Raw genomic sequence first — 20,858 nt, forward strand, 5'->3', positions numbered from 1 at the left:
ACTGCTCACCAGAACTGATGCAGAGACTTTTTGGGTGGACAGTACAACTAGTAACATAGCAAGCCATTGTCTTTGTCAGCAAGGTACATTAAAAATGTTCCAAGAGGCACCAACACAGCCCCACAAACATGGTCAGATTCTGTTCTGTGAAGAAGCTGAGGTGAAGCTTCAGCTAAATTCCCTCTAACTATAATAATTTTAGGCCTTAAAGGCATTTGTTATTAACAAAAAAACATGGATGGATGGATAGATGGATGGATGGATGGATGGATGGATGGGTGGATGGAACTAAATTTCCTCTAACTATAATAATTTTAGGCCTTAAAGGCATTTGTTATTAACAAAAAAACATGGATGGATGGATAGATGGGTGGATAGATGGGTGGATGGAACTAAACTTCCTCTAACTATAATAATTTTAGGCCTTAAAAGCATTTGTCATTAACAAAAAAAAAACCCATCATCCAGTTATTAAGAAGTAGGAAATTATGTTTATTATGCTCTACAGCTGGCTATTTTAATATGGCAGTTTATGAGGACTGATTCTCTTTTGGAGCCAGCCTCAAGTGGCCATTAGAGGAGCTTCACTTTCAGTGCCGGATGTTACTGCTTGAAATAAAGGTATGCCCACCAGCATCATGCTGAGTCAGACAAGACAGCATAATCCAGATAATGAGTCCTCACATGGATGCAAGCAGCAGCTTAAGTTTGTAATAATGGATATATAGAGTGATGATGAATGGGTCTTCCTACACAGCTCATTGTCATTTAATCCTGTAACTAAAAGTCCATTTTAGTTATAAGTTGAGCTGAAGTTCTTGTTCTAATAACTGTCAAAATAATACTACTTGATTAGTTGTTTATTTGTCACCATTGTCATATCTGTGCAGTAAACTTTGAAGCCACAGCCTGCAGTAATTTAGTTTAGTTTGGTTTGGCTTAAAAATGAAAACAAATAGCATGTAGTACAGGAAGGCATGTGAATAGTCATAGAACTGGAACAGGAGTGTATAAGCTGTGGCCCCACACCTGAAATTCAGACAAATTATCTCCAAAAAGTATTGGGAATGAGCATGGTTTTATCCAAAGCCTTTAAAGCTCACAAATTACCACAATATATAATGTTTAATTTTAATTTTCTACATTTCATAGGGAGTCACATATCAGACAAATTTACAGGCAATTACTTCCTTGTATTTGCAGTCTTCGTTCAGGCTGGAAGGGATGTTATTGATTTCCAGGAAAAGAACATAACACAAACTTAAGCAAGTTAATTGGTATACATGATATTTAAACCATCATGTATGCTCGTCATACTCATCTTTCTGAGGCTTCACAGATGTGGCAGTTTCATGTAAGATGATCCACTGTTATACACAAAACCCCAATCAACAGCTACAACTGCGATGTCCTGATCTCACCATATGTAAGCTGACATTATGTAGAACAGAAATTATTTTCCACAGATATTTGACAAACCTTCACTGTTTGAGATTTAGTGTTTGTGCATGTGTCTGTTTTGTCCCTGTGGGCATTTAAGACAGAGGTAGAAGACAACAGAGGTGGAGAAGTGCTGACTGAACTCATCAGTCTTAATCTCAGTAATCCAGTAGTTACTATGGTCACATTCCAAAAGGAGTGGCACATCCCTTAATCCCAGCTTTATGCCCCTTCAGGTCTCCTCCAGCAACCGTTCACCTACAGTCACACCGAACTGGAGCCGTTATGTTTCACGTAGCGGCTGCTGTGGCGATGACAAAATGTGATTTGAATAGCATCCTCAGCATCCATGTGATACATGCTGTAAAATGCACATTGCTTCTGCATTTTTTCTTACACTTTAATACAAATATATTTATCTATAAAAGTATAATTATCTATGCAGTCATACAGCAGTTTACAACAAATATAAATTTTAAAGATATTGATTTATTTTTCAGTTTGTAGTTGTGGACATGCAGGTCCTTTACATTCTTCCAGGGGGTGCTGCAGCACCCCTATTTACCACAGCCTTTCAACAGACAAAGAAGGGAGTTCACAAAGCACTTCCTGTGTTAGACTTTACATGTGGTTTGCACCTGTTGGTCAAGACACAGCATTATACATTTTTTTAAGTTTCCTGTTATTAAATTTGTTACTAAAGTAAGGTATTTGTGCAGTTGGTTGAAGCCTGCCAGTGGAATAACAAACAGTGCACATTTTAGGTTCAGCTGTCCAGTTGAAGGAAAACTAGGAAACTATTGAGGTCACATAAGATGAGTTATTGCTGGTTGGGATAATGGACATCAGTGCATACTGCATGTTGATAGTGGACTTGTATGTGTTTGTGTATGTTTTACAATTAGCCATATGAGACTTCCACACAAATGAGTAGAGTCACAGGGTGTCAGTAAAAACAGGCATTATAGATATCAGATAAAAAAAAAGAGCTTAACTGTGGATGGCTGTGTGGCAGGCAGGATCAGACCCCAGAATGCAGACTCGTAGACAGAAGTAAACTTAAAGGTGGTTTATTAAGGCGTGACACGAAACAGCTACACTGGAGCTGGACGGGTGCCAGAACTAAACACAAAACTAAGAGGCAGGGTGACACACAGTGTGGTAAACACTGACAATGACGACACAACAAAGAACTGACACAGACTGAGGACTTAAATACAAACACAGGATAACGAGAGGATCGGGAACAGATGGAGACACAGCTGGGAACAATTAAACAGGACGAGACCAGGAAGTAAACTAAATACAAGACAGATGAGACTGAGGCTGACAAAGTAAAATAGGAAACAAGCAGGTGTGGGACAGAAACGCAGACTAGTCACAACACTGGGAATAATCAATACAAAACCACATGAGACAAGGGACGTGACAGAGGGAGAAAACAGATACTAGAACACTGAGACGCAGGGGAGACAGGAGAAAATGGAACCAGGAAGTCAGTAATAATAATAATAACTAGTAACTGGGATTAGAAAGCTCATAACCAAGAATCCAAACAATGAACAAACAAACCTAAAAGGAAAAACACAAAACGCTGAGCATGCGGCCCAGGACGATGACACTGAACAACAAGTAACCAGAATAATATGGCAGATCTATCTATCTATCTATCTATCTATCTATCTATCTATCTATCTATCTATCTATCTAGAGGTAGGTAGTAAAGAAGTCAGGTGACTAGAGGTGCACCTGAGGTGGGTGGATGTGTGTAAACAGGGGTTTGAACTGTGACAATAAAAGCTGAATATGATGGTGACCTCCTGAAAATGAGGACAAATGCTCTTTTGTCAACACCCAGTGCTGCTGACATTACATCAACTGACATTGCAGACATACCTTTTATGTACTGGCCACAGGATTACTGGAGGTTTGAGGTATGAGTAAGGAGCAGAAAAGTTCACATTACAAGGTTGGCAGCATGGGGGTGGATTAAGTCCCAAGTTAGTCAGTGAAGGTATTGTGGTTTGTGTCCCATGTGGACCTTTGAGTTTTTGCGCATTTCTCCATTTTTTTGGTATTGAGCTGCAATTCATCTCTTTTACATTTGCTTTTGGCTTTAGCTTTCACTTGCTGGTGAGTTCTAAAATTATGTGGTTCTAGCATGTTTAGTATGTGCCGTGACATTGACAACCATCCAGCTTTTACATTTGACACCCTGGGAATGAGAACGGGATGTCCTTCTTTTATTGTTTTTGGCAGAACAACAGAAGGTACTATCTACCACCACATTTAAAAAGAATAGAGTCAGGCATGTGCAATAGGCATAGGACACATGAGATTTTATTTTTCTGGCACATGCACATTCAGCATGCTTGATGTGCAGGCAATCAAACACCACATTCATAGTTTCCAAGTTCCCGTGTCCTTTCACGGATTATGAAAGTCAGTCACACAGAGAGACACATGAAGATATGTGGATATGAAAGCCATGAACTTGTCTTAACACTACAGATATCATTTATATAGTTTTTTTTTTGACAGTATACATTTTCAAAATTTATATTAAAGTCCACCACAGAGAAAGATTAAAACTTTGAATACAGCAGAAGGGAGGCACTACTGCATGCTGCATCTTTGTCATAGCTGATATTTTGATATGTCATAACAGGAAAACAAAGGTGGAGCTATATAATTATAACTTCCCATTTATGTATTTGACTAAAATAGATTGGAAAAGCAGCATGCACAGTACATCGAATGCAACCATGTTAGGAATTATCTCCTGAGGCCACTTAAAGTATTCTTTGAGAATTAAAATTTCCCTTTGCTATTTATTATAATACCAGAGCATTAAAACCTTCTGCTGTGTCTCCAAAACAGCTGTGACCACTGAAACATGGAGGAGTCCACAAGACCCTTCATGTTGTAGGCAACCTTACTTTCACAAAGGCATATAAGGAGAATGCAACCACTGAAGTCCCTTATCACAATGTGTTGGCAATTTTTGTTTTGGAGATGCTCTTGCCTATCAACTCTATAAATAAACTGTTTTATTTGCCACCCTGTGATGGGTGTCAATGTAAAAATATACCCCAATCAATTTAATTTGAATCAGTTCACACACATTCCTCTAGGGAATACATGTTTAAATGTATGCCTTACTCTAATTATATTACTCTTATAATTATTTACCTGTATTTTGCTCATTGAACAAAGGACACATAAATTATTGTTTTGCATTGTTTGCAAATACAAAGCTTTACATTTTGATCTAAACTTATATGTACCTGTTTTCTGGAATAACAATTTTTTATTGGCTTAAAATCTATTGCAACCCTCAGTTATAAAGTCAAAAAAAACACTGCACTTCACTGATAATTAAATGCTTATTTATTTATAAATCATCATTCCATCTAACAAGCAGTGAATTAGTTACTTCTGTAACTTTAACAGCAATAAATCAAGAGATATCACATGATGCTTATAGGTAACAACTATTAAGGTGCAATTAATTTATTGATTAATGTTAATGTTTCATGAAAATGTGGTTCCAGTGTTTTTAAAAGACTGGAATATTGCAGCAAATATTCACCAATGATCCTTCATCAATATTAATAAATGTTATCTTTAGTAATCTTGTCATCAGTTTTATATTAAAATGTAAAATACCAGAATTTGAATAATGACATTCAATATGTCATCAAAATGAAAATCAATATAATAACTTGAAAAAAAATTTTTGACTTTACTTGTGGGCATGTTATATAAATAATCCAGTAGACTTCATTTATGGTGTATTGTCCTACATTTCAGGGTTTTTTTGTTTGTTTGTTTTTTTGTTTTTTTCAGTTTATCAGAGGTATTTGATACTGAGACAATACCGCTCAGGTCAAGTAAAAAAAAAATGAAAACAAAAACAAATAAAAATCCTCATAGCTAACTTTCTCATAATTTCACAGTACAGTATAAATTAATCATCAGTTATAAGGAAAGGAAACTGTTACGTTGCTCTTATGTATAGCTATACATTCACGTCTAGTACATATGCAGATAACATGTATCTTACATACAGGGTGAGCACAGGGTTAAAGGTGATGTCTGTTTTCACAGAGAGGCCCTGCTGCTCTTACTTCAGTAGAATTCACACTGCAGTTCTGCTTCACATGCGCTTATGGATGTGGATAACTCTGTTACAGCAGGGGCAGGAATGCACCACATCATGGCAATCTTTGACGCAGAAGGGGATGAAACAGCAAGGCCAGCAGCTGGTGTGAAGCAACAGAAAAGCATCAAAATAATTACCATGTGCATGTCAAGGTGGAACATGTGAATCAGCTAGAGTAGGTGCAACCTATAGCTAAAGTTCCCCATGTGAATCACCAAATTTAGGCTTAATATGAAGTTCATTTTACTGATTGAATGTTAAACTAGAGAAACCATTAAAGAAAAAAAATCAAGATATCAGGTTGAATCAGTTATTAAGTTTATGTCAGGTCTTCATATGAAGTGATGAACTCAGAGCTCTTGTTATTTTAGTCTCTTTACACCAGAGTTACTGGTGTAGTGGGATGGAGTCCTTGCTGTGTTTTGTATTGTTTTCATTATTGTGAACTTTGCTGTACAGCTTGTCTAGTCATAACATTAAGCAATTTTTTTTAAAGTAATTTTCCATTATGTATGTTTTCTTCAAACCAATAAAAAGTTCACTTAAATTCAAGTTCATTTATATTGCGCCAAATAAAAACAATATTCATCTCAAGGTGGTTCAGAGTGACTTGATCCAGCCTGAACTATAAGCTTTATCAAAAAGGACAGTTTTGAGTCTAATCTTAAAAGCAGAAAGAGTGTTCATGGGAGCAGCCTAAAAGCTGAAGAGATAAAAAAAGAGATAAATTGATCATATTTAAAATTAAAGCATTAATTAATGGTGGGACTTCTTTGAACAGTCTTGTAGGAATGGAGTGTAATAGATACTATGATTTAGAGAAACAAAAGATCAAAGTTAATTCAGAAAGATTGATCAACGAAAAGGAGTCTAAATGAATATCAGTAGTTATTAAAGTTGCATACTTTAATAACTACTACTACAAAGATATGTCAGTAGGATGGTTGTGAACAAATTTTTCTCTACTGGTTAAAATGTTTTTTGTGAAAGTCATGAAGTTTTTACTAGTTAAAATTACAGGAATACTCGGCTCAACTGAGCTCTGACTCTTTGTCAGCCTGGCTACAGCGCTGAAAGGAAACCTGGAGTTGTGTGAGAAATCAGATGCAAAATCTGGATAGGGGCGGTAGGCAGGTAGGCGATAGATAACAACAAATAAAATTGGGTTTTGTGTTTTCCAGATAAGGTGGACAAGGCTAAGCAACAGGCTTTCAAATGAATTAAAATGGCCTGACTGATGAGCTAGAGTGAAAGATTGCAGCCACCCTTCCTGCTCGGCCTGTGCTTCAAGAATTCTGAAACCTCCTCCCAGAAACCTGTAACCAGGTTCTGGGCAAATTAAATCAACATTTTGATTAATTAATAAATAATTTTCTAACTGGCAATTAGAAGAGGCAGACCTAATGTTTAGTAGTCCACATATAATTGTTTTGCTTTTTGGTGTGGATGAAACAGTTATTCATTTCATTATTTAATTTCTATAATTAGCATGTTTTTGCTAGTCTTCTGCTTTACAAATATTTATATCAAGCCACTTTAAAAGCTTTTATAGCACATTTAAAAACAACAGAAATTGACTCAAAGTGCTCTCTGGCAATCTAGCATAATAAATATACAGTATGAAATTTGATTTTATTTACTGAAAAAAAAAACAAGAAAACTTTAACACAGATCACATCATGTTTGTAAATTTCAAAAAATCCTCAGTATTAAGTGACATTACTTTAAAAATTGTTTTAAAAGTTTTAAAAGAATTACAGGCACATAGAAACAACTGAATGGAACTGTCTTGCTCATTGCTGAAATGTTTAGTGAACTATGATATTTCTGTCTTTCCTTCATCAGGTAATCAAGTATAATGATGAACTGATGAAACACTGTAATTCATCAAAATACAAGAAGGATGGTGTTCTTCGAAGTTCAAATACAAAAAACACTGTGATGAGAAACTATTCTATGTGATGTTTTGCAGTATGTACAAATTTATTTGTGTGTACATGTACACCAACATATGCATGTGTTCATGTGTATGTTGGGGTTTCTACTCACAGGAAGGCTGCTAATAGGCCACAAACCATCCAGGTGTACGCCCCGATTTTGTACTCAATTCTAGTCACAACATTGGTTTGGCAGTACGGGCACATCATCTGTCCAGGAATGTCTTTTGGCAGACTTTGCACCACCACCATCTGGCTCACTGTGAGCAACAACCGAACACAAACCACTGAAGACTTTGATAACAATAATAATAACACCTCCTCACTAAGACACCACTAACACTGGAACTCTGTGACAGCATATTTCGATTTAACTGGAAGAGGACACTCACCTGGCTGTATGATATGACCTTGAGGACCTGGAGATAAAAAAAAAAACAACAGAGATTTAACTTGAAAAAGTCAGAATAGCTGAACAATACCTTCAACCACATAGACTAAAGTGACTGTAATGAATCACAAACTAAGAGCAGTATATTTAAGTATTTATATATATTTGAGTAAAATGACTGGTAGCCCCTGATCTCTCACCGGTCTGAATAACAGGCTGAAGAATCGGCTGAACAACAGGCTGAACAACAGGTTGAACAACCGGCTGAAGAACAGGCTGAACAACCGGCTGGACTTTAGGCTGAACCTGGGGCTGGACAACAGGGTAGAAACTAGGCTGGGAACCAGGCTGAGAGACCGCTGCATTGTAGTCCAAAGGGGGACCAGGGTATGGTGGTGCTGGGATCTCTAAATGGGGTCCCTTTTCCATGGTGTCTGTTTATAGAACCAAAGAGAAAGAAATAAAATAGGAACTGACAGTGATGCTCTGAAATCCAAAAATTTCTGTCAGGTTTTTTTTTTTTTTTGTGATCAATGTATGAAGCAAAGAGAAAATGTTAAACCACCAAGGAAGTCAAGAGGGGTGGGCTTGAGCTGAGACTGAAACCTGGGATCCATTCTCTCCAATGTTTGAAAACTTGATGATCAGGTTGAAGCAATAAATCACATCACACTCTTTCCACATACTCAAGTGAGCAGGTTTGGTGGCATTGCATTTTTACATTGAAAAGAGAAAATTACCTGAACTACCCTCACCTGACCCATTATCTCACAGATTTTGAGGTAATAATATAATTCAGAGATTCACAGTTTTATCCGTGGGCAACACATTTTCCAGGAGCATGTGTGTTCTGTTAAACGTATTTACGTGAAGGATGAGGCTGGATTCTGGTAGCTGATACTAAGTGTTTGTCAAACCTGTCTGTAATGACTGTTTGAAATGTCATGTGCTGTGTAACTTTGAGTAAAGTTCAAACCCAAATCTATGGGAAGGACAGAAGGCAGGGCATTTCACAAGGGAACACAAATACATACACAAAAATAAACAGGTACAAAAAAAAAAAAAGTTAAAAAGCGAATTACTTTTACTTCTATTCACTTTTAATTCTTATACTGGCAACAGTGAAAAGGTGAAACGCAAGTACGGCATCTTTGTCACAGCGATTCTTTTAATTTTTAAAAAAGGAAAGGTACTTATGTGTACATTTTCCAATATGTAGGTCAGCACACTCAATAGTTTTCCAAGATCATTACTGAACTTTAATGCTGAATTGCAACTACAATTAAAAAGGAAAGGAAAACATTTAACAGCCCCAACTAATTACTTTTTAATAAGTATATATTTATGTTGAATACATGTATGGAATCACCAAATGCTTTTGTCTGAGTTTTACTTATAGGTACAATATGTTTTCCTACGTCTTAGCTAGATCTCAGGGGTCAGGGTGTTGTCTTCATTTGCTTGTGTTTTCTTAAGCTGCACCCACTGAGCCATTTTGGCATCCTTACAAACCAGAAAAAACAGCTGCTGAGACAGGAATGAATGTAAAAATACACTCTGATGAAAAGGCAAATCTTGTTTAACCTGTCCACCTGTTCTGTGAATCTGAACCTCCCTTCCTTTCAAGCTATGTTGCATTCACATTTACAGTCAAATGTGTTTCGTTTGACACCTCTTGCTATAGCCATTCTTTCAGCTTTATTATAATAATGTTTGGTCAGTCCAGTAAAAGCTTCAAAGTTACACTTAACAGTTTCATATGTACTGAGCCAATGTTGCTTTAAAACTGGTGAAACATCAGGTGGCGTTCATTATAGTTTTACTTCACAACAGTATAAAAAAACTCCATTTATGTAATTGTGTTTAGTTTTTAACTTTTAACTTGACTCAATCATTACTTTTAGATGACTCTTTTAAATCCAGAAAGACAAAGTAAACAACTCTAGATGGATTGTGTTTCTTTTATGTCTAACAAATAGGGTGCTTTTTTATCTTCCATCCATCCATCCATCCATCCATCCATCCATTTTTTTCCACTTAACCAATTCAGGTTTGTGGGGCATCTTAGATTAGATTATTTTAGATTAGATTCAACTCATTGTCATTGTGCACACAAGGCACACAACGAATTGATCGTTGGGGTCTATCCCACCTATCATAAGGCAAGACGTATGTATGGTACACCCTGGACAAGTCACCAGTCTGTCACGGGGCGAACACAGACAGACAAGCATTCAACATTCACACCTATGATCAATTTAGAACTAATGATAACTAATGACCACGCATGTCTTTGGACTGCGGAAAGACACTGGAGTACCCGGAGAGAACCTATGCATCACCGTGCCCACCCAGCTTTTTATTTAATTTAAAAAAAAAACATACGAATAAAACTTTTTGTTTGGGCTCCATAAACCTGGTTTAAACTATACCATTGATTAAAGAATTTTTAAAAAGACTGTGTTTTAACTCAGGACATATAAACCTGAATCACATTATGTGATCTTGTTTGTTATTTACATTTTACCAACAAGAAACTTTCTGTCTTTTAAAGTAGTATTAGTATAGGTTCTTATTTATTTAGTACTATATTTTTTGTACGGTTGAATATTTTTCTTAACCTGAGGAGAGATCAAATGCTTCTTACCTTAATAAGTAGGTCAGAAATGTATGTGTGGTTGCCTGGTCCTGCTTCTTTCCCTGATGTGACTGTAAATGCAATAAATAGGCAAATGTTCCCGAAATGTGTCAGAAAGAAGGTGGAGCAGAACCACTGTGAACAGGGTAGGTGTGTCAGTGTCTTTGTAAAGTTTCCTAGCGTCATTGTCTTGCACACATGTACATTTAGCATTCCACACTCAACTTGCAGGATTATACAAATAATCATGTCCTTGTACTTAGTAATATAAAATATAGCCTTAACCATCACTTTAAAATAAAAAAAGCAGACACAAAAGTGAGGGGAAATAACATGGAGTTCAGTTTTCAAGCAGTTTTATACAAGGTGGGTAACAATATGTTCATTCGCAGTGAAAATGCAGAAAAAAATAAGCAAGCAGAGCAGCAAAGCTTTAATCATCAAAGGTGGTTAACATAGCATAATGTTAGAGCTTCGGGACATTTAGACATGTCGTCCTGGAAGACTAAAAAGAATCTTCTTCTCTTGGCTGTTCCTTTTAGGGGCCACCACAGTGGATCATCTGCCTCCAAATTACCCTATACCTATCCTTCTCCTTTGTCACAGCAACCTCCTGCTTAACTTAAAAATGGGTTTTGGCCATTGTTACTTACTTCTCTCAAATGTTACGTGACAAACGATGCATGTGCAAAGTTTGAAACCAGGGTTATATTTCAGTTCAGTTTAGATTCCTGAGTGGGTTTGTTCAATTCAGATTAGTTAATTTTTTTTTATTAGTTTCAGTATTTGTTTTATTTTATTTCATTAATATAGGAGGACAACAAGTTTTAAGAAGTGCAAAACAGGTGTTACTGCACAAACACTCTGCCAGTTGGACAAAGGCACTGTTTTTGTCAATCAATTTTAAATCAGACAGTCAAGTGCAGACCTTTAGCTTTAATTCAAAGAGTTTTCCAAAAAAAATTGTATTGACTGTTTAGGAATTACAGCCATTTTGGTACATTGAAAATATATTCAAAAATATTTATAAATATACAAAAATGTATAAGAGGCCCTAAATTACATTACATTCCTTTGAAAATAAACAGTTTAAGCTCAGTAGCACTGAGTAGAGCCATGTAGGCTACACTGAGTGAGGAAGCAGAGCATCGTGTAGAGGTACTTTACAGCTGTAAATGAAAACACTACAAACAGTGATGCTTGTTGGAAGGAAATTCTCTGATGCAGCAACACCACTTTAAATAAAGAGTCACTGGTACCCGAAACAAGAATGAAGCAATCTCTCCATCTGACCTGGTTTGCATCAAAATGGACATTTCTGCTGAGCCTGTGCTTAGAAGATCTGCAAGAAAGATCAAGAAACCTGAAACCACTGAATTAAAAAAAATTATGGTGGTGCCATCTGTCATACTGTTTAGTGTTTGCTGTGTAAGGCACAAATGTTTAGTGTTATGCACTGAAAAAAAAAACGAAATAAAACTTAACTTTAAAGAAGGGATGTGATAAACAGATGTTATTTGTGATGAAACTAATGTAATTTCATGTCACACCACAAGGTGACAGAATCTATTTATCTGTTTATTTGTCTGTTTGAAGGTGTGGTCTATATGTTGCTGAAGTAATTTTTGACCACTAAATGTATACTTAATTTTACTTTTTGAATTAATTAATTATATTATTTTATTTTTTGTGGACCACTCTTAATGATCTAGGGTCAGCAGTGTATAAAATCGTGGCTATTTTCTCAGAAGAATGGTTTCAAAATAAATTTCTAATGTTGTAGTAGGAGATACTGTCATTTTCATCATTTATTTATCAGACAGAGTTCAGATAAAGTTCCAACAGTTTCAGTGTGACTGTGCACTTATAGAATGTAAAATTTGGGGGTTATACAGTAGGTGAGCTGCTTAGGAAGAGCCATGATAAATGTATTGATTCCATTCAGCAGACTGTGGAAGGTTGTTCCTGCCACTAAAAAAAACAAAACTAGTGGACGACCAATTTCTGTTTTTGATAAGAACATGGTGGCCTCTGAAGAATGCTATAATACACTATAAACTGAAAATCATATCCGGTCAAAATACATTGAATGAATAGAGCCACAAATCCATGAGAAATGAAAAGTAACATAAAATCCTGAACAGAACTCCCAAACTCCCATCCCAGGCAATTTATTCCTAAATAGCTAATATTGCCTGATTTTAATGGAGTCCTGGAGGTGTTCTGAAAATTATAATTTATAGGCAAAACTGTTGATTTACTCCAGCTGATAGAGTAATCCGATATAGATGAGAACTTATCTATAAGTGTGATTATCTTCGAAAGAGAAGCTTGTGAGATCCCAAGGAAAAGTAATACATCATTAGCATAAAGTCTTATCTTATCGTCCATATTTTCAGTTTGAATCTCTTTAATATTTGCATTTTGTCGGATTGCTGCTGCTAGTGGCTCAATGAAAATGACAAAAAGTGAAGGAGAAAGTAGTCAGCCCTGCCTGGTGCCCCTCTGCAGACTGAAGCTTTGAGAAATGAGATCATTTGTCCTAACGTGCATTTGGGGAGCTGTGAAGTGTTCTGATCCAGTTTATGAAGGATGAACCAAATCCAAATCTGGGCAGAACTGCTTATAAAAATTTCCAGTTAACTGACATCTGTGGTTTCTAATTTGTTAGCGGAACAGTCATTTATTACATTTATTAGTCTGCGTGTATTATTGGCTGAGTGCCGATCCTTGATCAAACCTGTTTGGTCAGGATGTATTATAAGTGGAGTAATATTTTCTAATCTTCTGGCAAGAACTTTACAAATTATTTTAAGGTCTACATTTATGAGTGAGATTGGGCGGTAGCTGGATGGGAGTGTGGGGTCTTTGCCTGATTTAAAAGCAGGCTGGTGTTGGCTGAGTTTATATTTGAAGATGGTGTGTGAGCACTCTAAATCTGAGTTACCATTCTGAAATAAGTGGGTGCTAGCTCAGACCAAAATTCTTTATAAAACTCAGCTGGAAAACCATCTGGGCCTGGGGTTTTATTATTTGGGAGATGCTGTTGGGCATCTTGGAATTCAGACATTGAGAGAGGTGAATACAGAGCCACAACCTGTTCATCATTTAGTTTTGGAAGATTTATATTGTTAAGAAATTCCTCAATAGCAGTGTCAGGTGGATTAACTTCATAAAAGTCTTTGAAGGATTTATTTGTTGTGGGTTGTGAGTGATGTTTCCAGTCGAGTGTTTAATAGAATAAATAGCTGTTTTTTCTTTATTTAGCTGAATAGACAACACATGCAAAGGTGAAAAGGGTGAGTAAAAAAAATGAAGTCCTTAAAGGACCATAAATCAGGTGAACTCAGTGAAGAGGAAAGAAAAAATAGGCATCATCATTATTAGTAATAATTCTTGGCTAATTTCTAGTTATCTCGATCTTTATTACCTCTGCCAAGGAGGTTATGTTTTCGGTCGCGTTGGTTTGTTTGTTTGTCTGTCTGTCTGTTTGTTTGTAAGCAGGATTACTCCAAAAGTTATGAAAGTTATGATTTCGATGAAATTTTGTGGAGTGGTTGGAAATGACAAGAGGAAGAAGTGATTAAATTTTGGCGGTGATCCGGATCACAATCTGGATCCAGGAATTTTTTTAAGGATTCTTCACTATTGCGGGATAGGGGATTATTGTTGTCTGGGAAAGATGAAAGATTATTTCACAGTATTTAGATACACGTATTACAGCATCAGTGACCCTATGGCATTGGCGGAGGTTTGTGCTCTCTGAGTGCTTCTAGTTATAAATTATTTTCATCATTCATCACTTTTACCTACTCTAAATGAATTCATATAGAACCAAGTTTTTGCAATATAGCTCCCTTTAGAGTTGTGACTAACAGCCTGCTGCTGAAATCACTAAAATCTACTCTGTGTAATATTATTTAGTGCCCACTTACCATGGCTAATACCAGAGGTGTGAAGCAGTTAAATACATTTGTTCATTTTGAGATACTTGTTAATGGGCATTTTCATTTAATGTTGCTTAATATTCATACTCTACTACATATAATAGAAAAATACCACAGTTCTGACACAAATACATTTCACTAGTTACTTTACAGATCAATAACTTACCTCTCCCAAGTGCATAATCCTAGCTACAATGGCTGCACTAGGGCAAACATGTTTTAGTCTGCCAAGACAGATTAAAAAAACATTAAATCTAGACTGTACCCCGTAACAGCCACAGCCAGCCAGTGTGTTTCTACTACTGATAAAAATACAGTTTTTTGCACACTATATTTCAACATACTTATAATGCAGTAATAACAATAATAATCAACACTTATCGAATAAGGGAAAAATGTTAAATGTTTTCATCACTTAAATCACCTCAAAAACTCTGACAATCCAATCATCTGTAGTGAGTGTACTCTGATAGCAAAGTGACTCCAGACCAGACCCACCCCAGAGTTTTGCCCTATCTGATACTGAGGTGAGTGTTTAAGGACATCCTGAACTTTTCTGTCAGTAAGTGCTGCTGTTTGTGCCACTGTTACCCTCTGTTAGCTGCTGTTAGCCAGTGTAACCTCCATGAGTTTTACAGAGAAAAAAAAAAACATTGGATTTAATGAATGTTTTATTGTTTACAATTCCTTGAAATGTCCCACAGAGGGCGCTAGGCGCGCTATGTGGCGATCTAAACCTACCATGGGGTCAGAGAAGAAAAGGAGGAGGAAGGAAAGAAAGCGAGACACCATGCAAAGAAGCCAACGTGGAAGCCAACATGCAATATGTAATGTATGTCTAACACTGTAGGAAATGTTAAGTTTTATTGGTGCAGACTAATTCTAGTTGTAGTGTTTTACTTTATTGACCAGTGACAGAATATTTGTTCAAGTTTTGTGAAAAGCTTGAGTAACATGTAAAATTGATGAGTGAGTAAGAGACTGAGAGATTGCTCATTGCTAACTGCATAGAGAAAATTTGCCATTTATTGGCAATTGTACAATATGCAGGTTGGTTTTATGACTACGGTCGGCTTCTGAGAGAGGACGACTGCAGATCCACTGCGAGCAGGAGGCACAACAGCGGTCGCTGCAGCGGTGTGGAGGAGTGAAGGATTTGTTACATGGATTTGGATGCACACGATTCTCCACTGGATAACAGATAAGCTTAAGCAGACAACCAATAGGGGGCCCCTAACGGAACTAAAACTGCCAGAACTTAAACCAAACTGGTTGACTGAAACACTTTTGAACGAACTGAACTAAACATTTCAATTGAAGAAACTCTAAACTGTTGCTTCCATCAGGGAAGATAAAAAGAACCTGATAAGCTGAAGTATTGTTACTACCCGGGTAGAATTTTATTTAAAAAGAAGGGTGGACAATTTTATTTATCAATTTTTATTTTGGTTATTATTTCATAAGAGCTGTCAACAGGAAGGGACAATCCCTAAGTGTATTTGTGTTATTGGGAACTGAGATTTTCTTTTTTTTTTTTTATTTTGCTAATACATTTATTTTGTGTACAGCTTAAGAGTGTCACCCTTCCTTTTACTTAAATCCTCCTGTCAGGCCCTAGATCGGAAAAATGCCTGTGTATTGTTTAGTGTCACTCTAATACAGGTTACACCAGCATTAATGGAACTGTATTTGAAGTGGATATAACATTGTTGGACTTTGAGGCTTAGTGAATAAACTGTCATATGATGTGAGAGTGTGATCAAACTGTTTACTAGAGGGAAAGTGTGAGTTTTAGGACACCTGAGCCTAACCTGAGTGTGATTATCCTATAACCACCTGTTGTTGGTGTTTAGTTGGCTCTTGTCAGCTGTCAAGAGATGTGAGGGTCACTGTGTAACTGTGACAATATCGGGAATAAATAAGCATGTTTATGCATGTCTTCGTGTATTAGAGCCACGACTTCTGTTCAGGAGATGGGGCTTGAGGTGACAAGGAAGTTTTTTTTTTGTTTTTTTTTAAGAATTTATTAAGACATCTGGAAAAGACAAGCAAGTTTCTAGCGAGAAATACCTTGCGTAGAACAGAAGCATAAACTTTTTTATTTACACTATTTTGGTGCATATACAGGTAAGGAATATTTTAAAACCAAGTGATTTGCTGAGGCCAATTGAAATTCAAATGCAGTATGCATATTCGCATACTGCAATACCATCCACGGCCACATTTCAGCAGCCTGTTTTCTATTGAATGCAGTGCTTCTGGCTGTGGGGACAAGGTCTCAGTCCACATGGGAAAATTGGTCCCCACAGCATGACTCATTTGTCAGGTCATAGACCCCACCAGGATAGAAAGACAAAGACACACAGGTTGCCTGGTGGCTCTGGGGATCACAGTAGACCTGGTTTTGTGAGGACAGCAGGATGCAGTCTTATGCTGTATTTTTCTCAGTGCATGTGGCACTACATCATTGGGGGCTGCACCTCATACTCCTCACATACAGCACCTGAGGGTGCGTGACAATATCTGCACTTTAATTATCTTGAGAAGGTTGGAAGCCACACCAGAATTCTCTGCAACACTCATTTTGTTAAATGTATATGGAGCTGGGACATCTCAGATAAAAGTCTGGCAAAAAAAAAAGGCAAAAAAAAAAAAAAAAAAGGAGTGTAAACCCCATGACATGAACATGGCACAGTGTATATGTCATGGATCTGGCCTTTTGTGGCTCAGGTTTGAGCATTACGCTTTGGGTACTGGGGTGGGTTTCATTGTTCATAATTTTGCTTAATTTCCAGTTGAGTTTAGATTCCTGTGCTTATGGTGTTTTTGTGTCCCTTGTGCCTTGTTTTTAGTTTTGCTTCCTGTCTCATTAATTTTGTTTAGGTGTGTTTAGCTGTAGTCTGCTGAGCGTGTGTAAATGCACTCACCTCAGTTGGTGCATTTTTTTGTTTATAAGAGATTTTAGAGAATATTTTATGGCTATTAGGAGTTTTAAATGTTGTCTCTTAGATTGTTAATGTGCAGACTGGCTAGTCAGGGTGGTAAGCTAACTGCAACATGGTTTGTGCAATCAGTGTATACATCTTCAAGAGCTACGTAAATATGTTCATATTCTATAGTACTATTTATATGTTTGTGTTCAGTCAAATAACAGTATATATGTTGTAGTTATGGAATTAAAACTTAGTGTTATATTAGATCAAGGTTCATTTCTATTTATAGCAGAGTTTTAGTGTTTTTTTTAATGGTCCCTTGCTGCCTTCTAGTGACTAATATTGAATAGATCAGCTAGAAAGTTTTTCTTATTTTTGTGTTTAATAGTTTGTATTATCTTTATTTGTAGTTCACACTCAGTCAGAATATAAAAGGAACCTAAAATATTTGTCATTCTTTACTGGATGTGCATGGTGGCTGTAATTATTTATACCTTGAAAACATTTAAAGGTCCTTCAAGACATTTACAGTTGCCAGATTTTAAGATGTTCTGGACTTTCCTAGAAACATCAGTGGAGCAGGACACTACCTCTAAGAGACTTTGACAACCACCTTCACCTGGAGGACTATGATATGTGGTATCCAAGTCAGCTATGAACGCCATCTCATACTGAAGGTGACACAATGCAAATGTTTGCTTCGATGCGTCGTTTAATCCACGACTTTGTAGCGCTCAGCTGTCACCATGTAAGTAGGAGCCAGAGTCTGTGTACAGTGAGGACAAGTGAAGTGAAAGAAAACATTTATTTTTACATCCAAAACAGCAGCGCTCATGACTGTAACAGCCATAAAATACTTTCCTGGGAAAAAGATAGCGGGAGTTTTTAATCAAACCACCTGTTCAACAAGCTCCAGCGTGAAGAGAAGCAAACGTAGATGCTCCCATTCACTGTTTGTTTTACACAGCAAAAATCTACAGGTAAGCTACAAAAGTTAAAATAAAAGCGTATGTATGCAGATGGACTGTTAATTTAGTCTAATGAAAAGGTTTAGATGTTTTTTTGACAGATGTATAAATTTAAAGTATTAAAATCATTGCTATTTATAAAATGGAAACCAATGAGAAGTTAATTTTAAAAGACCTGTTTTTTCTTTTTTTTATATTTATTATTGCTGATTAATAAGACAAAAGTGTTTCTTATCTGATTACTTGATTAATCGATTGGAATAATTGTTAGAATACTAAAATAATGCAGTTCAAAAATGCAGCCCTCAAAAGCATTAATTAATCAATGTATATTTATGAATACAACATTCTTTTTTTCTATTAATTAACCACCCAAAATTACTTACTGTACCTTTAACCTCAATGACATTTTCATTGAGGTTAATACAGAATCTTTTCTTTTCAGGTAGTTCTTTTGACATTTTACCATATTTGTATCTGTGGACATGCAGGTCCCTTAAATTCTTCCAAAGGAATTTGGAGCACCCCATTTAACACAACCTTAGAACAAATGAGGAAAAGAGTTCACAAAGGATCGATGTGGCAGATGTTACATGTGGCTTACACTTTACATGTAGCTGAGCCACAGCATTACATGGTTGCTTGAGGTCTTCGGTTATTATGTTGGATTTCAGTTTGTTACTAAAGTAAGGGATCTGTGCAGTTGGTTGAAGTCTGCTGTTCAGCTATTATGAGGTCACTAAGGAGAGTTATTACTGGTTGCCCACTGTGGAGAACAGAAATTTACTATGGCACATTTGCCAGAACCATTTTTAGTTAGCCACCTCCTGTTATGTTGCTTTTACAATAAGGTTTTGTTGAATGGGGGCTACAATCCTGATCATATTCCAGGATGGACATGAACGCATGTTGACAGTGGACCTGTATGTTTCTGTATGTTCTACAGTCAGCTGTAAGAGTCGGTAGACAAATACAGATGCAGCCACTTAAAATTGCTGCTCCCAGCCAGTTACCAGCTGCTGGGAGTCCCCCCTTCTTCTCTGGGGGAATATCTACTTTCCACTATAAACATGCCGCTTTGAGTCAATTGCAGAGTGTCACCAAGAGATGGCGCTATCTTCACAAAAACTTTGACTTCTTTAGTTTCAAATTTTTTGATAGATTTTTTTTAATATTTTCTCCTGCTGAAATATAAAAACTTAATCAAAGTTATGTTTTGAAAATGTAAAAAAGATGGATAAAATTTGAGTCAGTCTGACCATTCAGACATTTTGCACTGCAAGACACACTGCAAATCACCAAAACTATTCCCGGCAAACATTTCTTTGTTCATCCATTTCTATTTAATACAATAAATATATACAATTTAAAAGAACATGAAATTAAAAAAAAAAATATTGCACACAAAGTTCCACATACTGCAGATCCAAAAGCAGATGTGCAGATTATATCTGATTCTGGGAGAACCGAATTTTTCATTTATTGTTTCGTGGGATGTCCTACATTTTTCTGTCAGGTTACAGTTTCAGAGTACACAGTCCGAAGAGGACCGTGTACTCTGGCAAGGGGGGCACAGAGTAATATCTGGAGGTGGGAGAGAGGGAGACCTCTGAGCTCTCTTACTTGTCTACAAAGGTATGTTTTTTTTTTCTTTTATATTTAAAAGAATAACACAAAGTGGTTTGTGGCAGGCAGTTTACTCTATTTTAAAATTATGCAGTCAATAAACTATTTGTAACAATGGCGATAGGACATCTATGTAACCGTTTATAAATCATGTTTTTAATCATGTGTTTATTTATCATCAGTCTTAAGAAAACCATCAGGAGGTTCCTGCATCCTAAGCCACACTCTCACACACTGTGATTAAAAAAAAATACTCTAGCCATGTCTGTGGTTGGGCATGAAATTTTTCTGAGAGCCAAATCTTTTGGATCCCTCCCCTAAAGTAGCTTTTCACTAAGTTCTCACCCTAAATGTTTTGAACATAGCTCCACATATTTCTGCCATATTTCTTTAGAGCAGAGAACATACGCACGTACAGCGTTGTTGCGCAATTCCACTGCTCTTTATCAGATCACACCTAAATGTGCTGTTCACTGACAGAACCCAGAAATGATCAATTTACATTTAAATTTTGAATTTACTTTTTGTTTTAAAAATATTAGTAGCAGTGGGCACCCGAGTGGCTTAGTGGTGAAGCCGGCGACCACATGCATATGCCGTGTTGTGGCGCAGGTTCGTAGTCCTGGACTGTCGCCAATTTGCCCACATGTCTTCCCCTGTATCTGTCTCCCTCCACTGTTGATAAAAGCCACTGTGGCCAAAAAAAAAAAAAAATTAGTAGTAGTGCGGTCAAATAATCATTTTATCCTTTCATGTTCATTCGTCTGCAGTAACCATCGAGGGCACACAGCTTGTTCGGTTTGCACATCCTTT

The 20,858-nt window shown here is 36.7% G+C and overlaps 1 protein-coding gene across 1 annotated transcript; it reads right to left on the minus strand.

Moving 5' to 3' along the window:
* Positions 1–4,800: 4,800 nt before the first annotated feature.
* LOC115786061 (lipopolysaccharide-induced tumor necrosis factor-alpha factor homolog) lies at positions 4,801–10,677 on the minus strand. The gene is made up of 5 exons (XM_030738084.1): positions 10,581–10,677; positions 8,134–8,367; positions 7,935–7,961; positions 7,655–7,802; positions 4,801–5,705 (listed from the first exon to the last, which is right to left on the minus strand). Exons 2-5 carry the CDS (start codon positions 8,360–8,362, stop codon positions 5,600–5,602), a joined length of 510 nt encoding a protein of 169 aa, XP_030593944.1. The 5' UTR covers positions 8,363–8,367; positions 10,581–10,677; the 3' UTR covers positions 4,801–5,599.
* Between the last annotated feature and the right edge of the window lie 10,181 nt (positions 10,678–20,858).

This window comes from Archocentrus centrarchus, chromosome 1 (genome assembly GCF_007364275.1).
Source record: "Archocentrus centrarchus isolate MPI-CPG fArcCen1 chromosome 1, fArcCen1, whole genome shotgun sequence".
NCBI lineage: Eukaryota > Metazoa > Chordata > Actinopteri > Cichliformes > Cichlidae > Archocentrus > Archocentrus centrarchus.